The 10,791-nt window shown below is 24.4% G+C and overlaps 1 protein-coding gene across 1 annotated transcript; it reads left to right on the top strand.

Annotated features, from left to right (window-relative positions):
* The first annotated feature begins 942 nt into the window (after positions 1–942).
* On the top strand, positions 943–10,227 carry LOC108685340. The gene is made up of 8 exons (XM_018190084.1): positions 943–1,048; positions 5,109–5,314; positions 6,472–6,717; positions 6,838–6,933; positions 7,821–7,931; positions 9,273–9,517; positions 9,630–9,789; positions 10,049–10,227. Exons 2-8 carry the CDS (start codon positions 5,110–5,112, stop codon positions 10,180–10,182), a joined length of 1,197 nt encoding a protein of 398 aa, XP_018045573.1. The 5' UTR covers positions 943–1,048; position 5,109; the 3' UTR covers positions 10,183–10,227.
* Positions 10,228–10,791: the final 564 nt, after the last annotated feature.

Below are 10,791 nucleotides of genomic sequence, written 5' to 3'. Positions count from 1 at the left end.
TATACATATATATACATACACATATATATATATATATGTGTGTACCCAGCAAATGAGAATGGATTAAAATGGATTGAAATTTTTTTCCGAATATTGCATATTTTAAATAACGGAAATACTTTTTTTGGATTTAATTGGATTCAATTAGATTCAATTAGATTCAATTGCATGCAATTGGATTGAATTGAAAAACTGCATTTCCTATTTAAAATTTTGAATTGAACAATATTCACAATGTGTGCACAGAAAAAGCTAATATTATTTTTAGATTGAAAGGCAAGAGATATGCTCCATGCAATTCCTATAAATAAATAAAAATGCATTCAGGATTGAAAAGCATTCATTTTAACATTGAATCAATATTTTTGAAAATCTGAATCCATTTCAATTCATTTCAATCCATTCTCATTTCCGCTGTGTAGTACATACACATATAACTACGCATGCGCGCTCAAAGTATAAATATAAATATATACGAATTATAAAAGTGAGAGCTTCGATTTTCTATCTCTCTTATTCTCGCATATCTCCCATTTAAGAAAAATATTTGAATAGCAATATAAGTATAATATTTTATATATGGGATATATTTGTATAAACTTCGATTTTTATGCTGCGATTATAGTTAATTTGAGCCAATCGTTCCATTCGTTCTTTTGATAAATTTTACCTATTGGGTAAGCACGGTTATCCAATCGCAAATCATTGCCAGATTTATCTAACAGAAAAAATAAAATTTACCAAAAAGTACAAAAGTTACACCGGTTCTTTGTGAGAACATTCGTATAATCGCATCTTGTACATGTGCAGAATATCTCTCATCAGTATTTCGTGCGGCCGCATTAATGTTATATATTAACGAACATGATACAATTTATACAAATATATCTCCGATACTTATAGATATTGAATTGTATATTTTCAGAATATACTTAGAATATAGAAATGAACATTGTGTATGTAAACTAACGCCATCTAGATAATTCTAATTTCGATCCATGTGAGTTCTGTGCAATTACGAGAAAGACGCAACGTGATTTTGTTTGAGGTAGGATTCCTTCTTTTTTACTTAATATTACATTCGATATTATATTATCTGAAAATATCGGAGATATTTGTATAAATAAATTATATCATATTTATTAAATATATGTAACAATTATGATAAAACTTTATCGTATACAAATTTGAGGTTATCCTTATTTGTGAAAATAGTTTCTTTTTTTTAAAAGGATACCTGACTGCCAATTCTTTAATTAATATGAATAAAATAAACTTGATGTGTTTAACTTGCGAAAATCTTTTCTTCTTTTTCTTCTGAGTTTTTTTGAGTGGCTTCCAGTCCCTCAACCAGTAACCGATTCAGCCAAACGATATTCGGCAATAGAAGCGCTTAAAGGTCATCTAACATTTTTACAAAGTCTAATATCAAATAATAGAATGAGAAACAGTTTTTTGAATATAAAATCGTATATTTATGTGTGCGTGTCATGTAACTGTGTGCAACAGTGTGTTAAGCTCTGCACGTTTCTCTCTGATTATATTACAATAGATCAATTCTACCTACAAGTAAATTTATATAGTAAATATAAGGTATTAAATTCAGAGAATATTCAAGAAATTGCAACTCTATTATTATCCTTTTTATATAATAATATAAGAGTTAAATTTTTCAGGCTATTAAACTTTTCAAATTTACTTTGCATCTTCCATGAAGAATAATTTCGAAATTGTATATATAAATATAATATATAATTTTTATATAATAATATAAAGGTGTTTTATTTAAGTGATACAGTTATCTTCTAAAAAAAGCGAAAAAAAGTACGGTCTAAAAATTATAATTAAAAATAAATATAAATAAATATTAATGATAAAATTAACTTTCGAAAATCGATTTTTCAAGATAACATGGTCATTTACATAATGTTGTCACTTTTTAAATGAATTTTTACTATTTTTTTTTTTACATAATTCTATGGAAATGAATTTTTTATCTGTATCTTTTTCTCTATACAAGAATTAAATTTTATATGGATAATACTAACAGTATTGTTAACAAAAAAGGAGAAGTTTTTCACAATCCCTTACGTGAAATTCGTATCTGAGAAATTCTCTCCAATTATTATGTTCTGTAAATTAGTCTATTCTATTCTGAATTCGCTTTCTGAAAACGAAATGAAAAATTTCATTAAAAAAGAAAAGGATAATTTGAATCTATTATGCAAGAATCTAGTATCAAAATGTAGTCTATAAGATCTCTTATGATAATTGCGATTACTAGTTATATAGCCCAGTAAATGAGAATGGATTGAAATGGATTAAAATGGATTCAGATTTTCAGAAATATGGATTTATGAATGTTAAAATGAATTCTTTTCAATCCTGATACATTTTTATTCGTTTATAAGAATGGCATGGAGTATATTTCTATGCTTTTCAATCTAAAAATAATATTATAGTATTTTGTGTGCATCGTGAATACTGCTTAATTTAAAATTCTGAATAGGAAATACAATTTTTCAATTCAGGTGAATCTAAAAATAATATCGGCTATTTCTGTGCATCATGAATACTGCACAATTCAAAATTCTGAATAGTAAATGCAGTTTTTTAATCCAATTAAAAAAGTTTTTCTTTTAAAATGGGCCATGAATATTATTCAATTCAAAATTGTGAAAAAATTCATTATTTCATTAATTAAAAATGCATTATAAATGTTATTTTATTCAGAAATATGAATAAGAAATTTTTCATTTTAATTCAACTAAGTTAAAAAAAAGTTGTACCGTAAAAATATATCATGAGAATTCTCCTTCAATTAATAGTTAAAAGGAACATAAAAAGAATTCAGAAGTAAATATAGAAGTAACAATAAATGTTATTTATATAAATTCTTTATTTTTAATTAATAAATTAATTGCTTTTATGTATATTTTATGTATATTAACACGTTTCCTTTATTATATAGCATATATTTTTTATGTAAAAGTTTTAAGATAATAACTATAATTATATAACTCGAATTTCATATAATTATTACTTTAATTTATTTAAACTTTTACATATATAAAAATATTTATATTGAATCCAATCTATTTTTATGGATTTAAAATACGGATTCAGATGGATTGAAAATTTCCAATCCATTTCAATTTATTTTCGTTTGCTGGGAAGTCAAACAAAAAGACAATTAAAGAAAAGATTATAGGAACACGATATTAATAGAAGATCTAAATCCAACCACTGCATCGATCATAATCACAATTTTAAGTGGGATATTGAAATTTTGGAAATTTTGGATTGAATCTTCTTATAACAAGAGATTAATGTCCATATAAAAGAGATGAAATGGTCCATATAAAAAGATAAAAACATGGAATTAATAAACAGGATGATGGAATCTCTGCCAGAAACATATTTTAACATCATACATTCTCTTTCCCCTTCCTAATACTTTTCTCCTTTCTCCTTCTACATGTTACTGTCTTCATGTCTATTTGTCTCCTTTTTAATTCATAATGTTATCTGATATTATCAATGCTGTTTCTCTGCTCTAATACAGCACAATGACTTATAAAATTTCTGTATCCATTACTTTACTCTTTTAATTTTTGACTCATAACTTCGACTGAAGAAGGTATTTAGTTTATTTAGTTTAGTATAGTTTTGTATTTTAATATGCACTGAATTATTGACTTGTTCATTTTTAATCTATAATTTATATTAATGTTAACATAACTTTAACGGTTTTTCTATTTATTATACTTTTAAAAAATTTTTTTCTTCTATTTGTCTACTTTTAATTATTGTTGTTTCTTTTATATATCCAACAAACGAAAATAGATTGAAATGGATTGGAAATTTTCAATCCATCCGAATCCATATTTTATAATTTTAAATCCATAAAAATGAATTGGATTCCATATAAAAAATTTTTATGTAAAAGTTTAAATAAATTAAAGTAATAATTACATGAAATTCTATAGTTATTATTTTAAAACTTTCATACACAAAATATACGCTAGCTGTATAATAAAAGAAACGTTTTAAAATTTATTATACACATAAAATATATATATATATAAAAGCAATTAATTAAAAATAAGGAATTTATATGTAACATTTATTGTACATATTTACGTAGTTCTTTTTACGTTTCTTTTAATTATTAAATGAAGTAGAATTTATGATATATTTTTATTTTTTTTTAACTCAGTTGAATTTAAAACGAAAAATTTTTTATAATTCTGAATAAAGTAGCATTCATGATGCATTTTTAAATGAAACAATGGATTTTCTACACACAATTTTGAATTTAATAGCATTCAATCTATTTTAAAAGAAACATTTTTTTTATTCAATGGATTAAAAAATTGCATTTCTTATTCAGAATTTTGAATTGAGTATTCATGATGCACAAAAATGACTGATATTATTATATTTTTAGATTCAATTAGATTGAAAAACTGCATTTTCTATTCAGAATTTTGAATTGCGCAGTATTCACGATGCACAGAAATGATATTATTTTTAGATTGAAAAGCATAGAAATATACTCCATTGCCATTTTTTATTTATTTCAATTGAGCCATTCGATTAATTTATATTGTATTTTTATGATTCTTCTAGTTATTTTGCATATAAAAGTATTAAATTATCAAAAAATCTATAATTCACAAGATACACATGTTTATATATCTTATTCTGATATATTTTGACGTAAAATATAAGTAATTATCGCAATGATTATAAATTCTTGGAAGAAAAAAATCTATGCAGCGTTCTTTATCCATCTTCTTGAAATTTATATCATTTAAAATTCATAATTTTTACTTGTCTTACATGATTGTTCAGGGTATCAATCATATAATTTTTCTTTTAGAAATATATTTCTTTTAGAAATGAAATAAAAAAAATAAAAAATTTCTCCATTAACTTCATAAAAATATTCCATTTTCATATTTCTGCCTTAGGGAAAAATCACATGGATCTGAAATCATAATTATTAAAAAATGTTATTAGAAAATATTTCAAATTGCCATATGATTGATATGCAATAATTTTTTCCAAAAATATCAAAATAATTTATATACTTATTCAAACAGAATGACCGATGGAAAATTTTATGCAGTCGTTGAATTTGAAGATGGTCCTCAAATAATTCCAAACAATTGGTTGGATGTAAGTATAATGAAAGCCGTTTGGCCAAATTTTACAAATTACAAGCGATATGACAAAGCGGTGAAGTTAATGGAAGAGCCGGAATCTACCTGGATTAAACATCCCATTCGAAAAATATATGGAATATATAGTAAGCAATGTCATATTATATTCTTCTCTGAGATACTTTATCATTACTTTTCGATATATAATATCGAATTATTGTAGATAAAATAGTTTTTAATAATTAAAATTTTCCGAATTTAACTTTTTTTTATACAAGTATTATATGAGTGATTTATAAAGTATATATCTTAATAGATTCGCACATGCATAATCTTATTTTTATCACAGTATTTACATTAGAAATCGCTGTTTCTTCGACAGAAAGTAAGAAAATGCGGATGATATTCAAACTTAATCATAATTAATGGCCAAGAAAATATAAAGCATAAACCTTTCTGGAAAAAGCCCTGTAAATGATCAAACTATCAGATATTGATTCGAAAAGTTTCAATCTGGTGATACAAACTTCGACAATTTGCCTCGTGTCTTTAGGATATTATATATAATTAATAATTGATAATATTATATTTTGAAAGATATGATTGAAGCAGACTCACATTATTCAAGATATTGCACGCAGCATCAATATTCACTATTCAACTGTTTTCCGACAACTCAAAGTAAATGAGGAAGATGAACAAGTTTAATGAGGCATGTTATTATTCCTTGATAATGCTAGATCGCATCTTGTACTATAAAAAGAAATTGTTAGAATACAAACGCGAAGTTCCCCTCATCTTCTTTACTCTCCTGATTTTTCTTCAACACATTATCTCTTGTTTAAGCATCGGAATAGCTTTTTATGTGAAAAATATTTCAAATAGAAAGTGAACGTGAAAGATGCATTCAATTTGCTTTTCTAATTTTTATGTAAAAGACATTGATGCGCTTATATTACGTTCGAGGAAGATTATTGGATGGAGACTATTTCAATTAACAAGATTATTAGGTTGTCTGAAAAGTTCGTGCCGCAAAAGATTTAAATTTAATAAATGAAATTAAAAATTTAAATTTTCTGCGTTTCAATTTTCCTTCAAAATCGGCACGAACTTTCCGGACAACTCAATATATAAAGTATGTCGAATGAAAATTTAAATTCAAAATTAAAAATAAATGGCCATTTCGTCTGTAATAACTTAATTTAATATTAATATATTTGTATATTCTTTAATAATATAAATGTATATTCTTTAATAATATGAAAATAATACATGTTTTTATCGGGATTATATTATGTTGTAGCTGATTACACAATGGCACAGCAAAAGTTAAAAGAAGCTGAAAAACTGTCAAATTTGAGTTCCAATGTGGAAAAAGAAAAGTATCTTAAAAAAACAAAAAACATTATAGCTATTAAACTCTTAGACAGTGATAATGATGAACTGTCAGATGACAATTCTATTAAAAGCCTAAGCCCTCCTATAAAAAAACGTTTCACATATCTCTCTGTTGCAAAAAAACAGAAAATCGCAAAAAATGCACAAGAAGGTAATAATAATACAAAAACATAATAGAAATAAAAAATAGAAAAGAGTATTAATTATAGAAATAATAAACTAAAAAAGGATAGAATGTTTTAATAATGAAGTATCATTTTATGCATTACAGATTTGAATCGCATTCACGATACAGAATATCTAAGCACAGAGAATATTACAACGTTAAATGATTACAACATAAAAAAAGAAAAAGAAGATGAATTAGGTACGTATAATTTCTGTCTCGAAATAAATTTCAGTGGTAAGACTAATTTGTATTATACGTATACTCGAGAACAATAATTTATCCTCTCCTATATATTATAAGTAAAATAAGATAAAAGATGTGTCTATTTATTTCTATCTATAAAAATCAAATATATCTGTATCATATGTGATTTTTATTAAAAGGAGAAAGATAAACTATTATTCTATTATTCACTATTATTTTATTATTCACGGATACATATTTTATATCATGAGTGCTTTATATCATAAGTACATAAATACGTAGATATACTTTTATACATAATACATATATGTATATATATTATTATTATTATTGCGCAAACAGTTAATTTTTGACATATTTTATAACAAATTTCCTATCAATTTTTCCTGTATATTATAATCTTTATATTATTAACAATTAAAAAGCTTTTTTACAAAGTAAATTTAAATAATAAATAAATAATTCTTTTTAATTTTTGAGTATTTTATTTTTGTGAAATTTGAATATAAAGTAAAATAATAATAACATATCAAAGAAAAATAAAAAATTAACAAACAAGGAAAAATATTTAAATTTGACATTAAACTTTTCTGAATAATAATCAATATTGAGGTAATAGAAAAGTATTGAATTTTTTATTTCATAATTACAAAAACATAAAATGACTTCAAATGAGACATTGAATTCAGTCATAGTGTACGATAGCAATTATAATTTACAAGAGGTAGGTAAGATAAAAACAGAACTATTGAAATATTCTATTTCATTCCATTTTCTATAATTTTCTACAAATTTACAGCATTGATATAAATATAAATATACAATTATACATTTCAGATTAATCAATTTTAAAATTGTACATAATAATGTTAACCTTTTAGCTCCACAAAATATATCCTTTGTTGACATAGAAGACATCCATTCTGAAAATAATGACAATGATAATAACAAGGACCCACTCTCAAATTTAAACTTGAAACTTAAAAAACAAAGTTAGTATACAACTAATTTTTATTTTACCTTCCATTTTACAATGAATTTATTAACAATGAATTTATTTCTTGTACAATCATAATATTATTTATTCTAAAATAATTTTGCATTATGTTTTTTTAAATATTTTTATTCATATATAAAAGAATGGTTAAATGTTGAATATAAAGATGAAATAATTCACTACTTTAGACATACTCAAACAGAAAGAAAATTCTTCGATTAATGTTGTGACAATGTCATTAAGATCGTCATTAAGATAAAGTTGTCAACAAAACTTGCGTCGAAATTTAATTTTTGACAGGATTGAAAAAGTTATTTTATAAAAGTAACTTGTTACTATTATTATTTTTTTTCTGAGATGTGACTCGTTAATATTACTTCACTGAATTTTAAAAAGTAATTTGTTATCATTACTGTTATTCAAAAAGTAACGAGTTATTATAATTTCCATTACTTTTTCATCGAATTTTCTATAGAACCACTTTTTTCAATTAGCCACTAATTGATCAGTTCAATACGTACGAAATGGTGATACGTCATGTTGATGGTTAATTAATATTGTTATCAAGTCAGCCAAAAAATTGTCAAGTTAAAAAATTATTTCTTATATTGCGATTTTCTCAATATTTTAGCTGTTTGTAATTTAAATAATTATGATAAATATTTTGCAAATAGAATAGAAAAAGAATACATTTCATAATTCGGAAACTTAAAAAGAATTGTTTTTTAAACAATTTATGCTGAAAAGATTTCAATATCGTTTTGAAAGATCGATTCAAGAATATAATATAAAATATTTTAATTTGAAAATTAATCGAAATTAGAGTAAAAAATCAATTAAAATCAACAAAAATAAAAAAAATTTTTGATTTTTATTTTCGACATCGAAACGACGTTTTTTTTTCGATGAATTATTTCTGACTAGATAGATAACTATTGTATTATTGTATATATTGATATAATTATTGTGTATGTAACTAAATCAATGTTAAAATTATAATGAAATAATAATGATAATATTATTTTTTAATTTTCAGATTCAGAATGTGAAAATGATAAAAATTTATCTAACATTGAAGAAAAAAACGAAGATGATAATAGTGAGCCATTAGCAATACCAAATTTCGAACAAAGTTAGTATATGCAATTATATGAGATACACATACACACACACACACGCGCGCGCGCGCGCACACACGCACACACATTCACTGTATATTATTTTTATTTAATTTTGCATATTTTTTTTAATCTGTCGAATTTTTTAAAGATTTAATATTTTATTGAATAAAAGTAAATATCAAATTTACGAATAAAATATTTTTAATGTCTTACAGAATTGGATAATTTTCAATGTTTTGTCGTACGGAAACTAATAAATATAGAAAAAACTTTAAAAGTAATAGTAAATGATATGAACATATTTCAAATGACTGTTTTCCAAAAGCTTGCAATTTCAAAGAATGTAGTGGAAAACGAAGAAAATATTGATGTTTTTGCTGATTTACCATTGAAAGACGAAAATGATTTAAAAATAATGGAGAGAAAATTAAAAGATGATCCAGAATATCGAAATCAGATGGTAAGTCTAATATTTGTACTTTAATATTACAAAGTATCTTCGAAAAAAGGAAGGATAATTTGTGATCTACTCGATAAATTAAAAAAATAATTCTAATTTTTAATAACTGTAGATTAAACAATTAAATCGTATAACGTCTGAACATGTTAGATCATCTTGCATACGATTGATAAAAGTCATATTATCAAACGAATTGGCAGTAGAATATAGTTGGTACGGAGCGAAAAAAAAATTAGTTTTCTCAGCACTGGAGATATGCAAAGTAATAATGAGTAAGTAAAATTTTAAAAACAAAATCTTTATATTTATTAAATAATATTATTTCTTTACAAATTAAGATATTCGTAAATATCTAGTGTTCATTTCAATAAACGTTTGTAATTATAAATATTTTTTAGCTAACTCTCGTATATATGTATTACAAATAAAGTACACAATAAATTGTCACTTCTTAAAAATCACATAGAGATATTTGTTCTAATTTGTTAAGAAATAATGAAGATCTAGTAAAAAAAATGTTATTTTTTTCAGGTGTGTTACGAAATTCACATCCATATGCAACAGACGACGAACTTACAAACCCTATTAAAATATGGTTAGCTCATGCAAAAGAACGTTTAAAAAGAGTAAAAGAATTGCAAAAAGAACCGAATGATACTCATTGACTTGAATGATACTCATTGATGTATATTATACTTTATTTTATTTTTCTTTCTTTTTACAATCAGAATGAGTGCTATTTTTTGCATTTCTATTCAAGTTCTATATTATATTTCCGTAGAGCCTTTTGAGCAAAGAATAATTAAGAGTCTTCGATCTCCTTTACAAATATATAAATACACACATACAACATATATGTATATTATGCTTTCCAATTACAATATCCCTAGACATTTTTGTGCACACAGCGACACTAGTTGCGTTCCAATTGTTCGTTATCGTCGACACATCTGGACTCAGCCGAGGGCTGTATAAGCTTGTGTTTTCTAGTGATAATTACATGTTAACCGCGACGGCGCGCTAAATGAGGTTGGAGGACATTGAGTGGTCGGCACTTTTACTTTTTTTTATTTAATACAGGCTATATTTAATTTATCCGGATCAATTCTCAATCATGTACAGCATATACATTCTGTTCCAATTGAATCGTACACAATGCTACACTTTGTGCATTTCTGTGTACGTTGTGTTAAGATGTGTTAAGCAATTGGAAAGCATCCTATGTATGCATATAAAATTCACTGAACAATTGTTGTCTTTAATTTTTTCGTCTC

The sequence above is a fragment of the Atta colombica genome, unplaced genomic scaffold (assembly GCF_001594045.1).
Source record: "Atta colombica isolate Treedump-2 unplaced genomic scaffold, Acol1.0 scaffold150, whole genome shotgun sequence".
NCBI lineage: Eukaryota > Metazoa > Arthropoda > Insecta > Hymenoptera > Formicidae > Atta > Atta colombica.
Note: the sequence above shows the minus strand (reverse complement) of the source record. Positions and strands in the feature narration are given on the sequence as shown.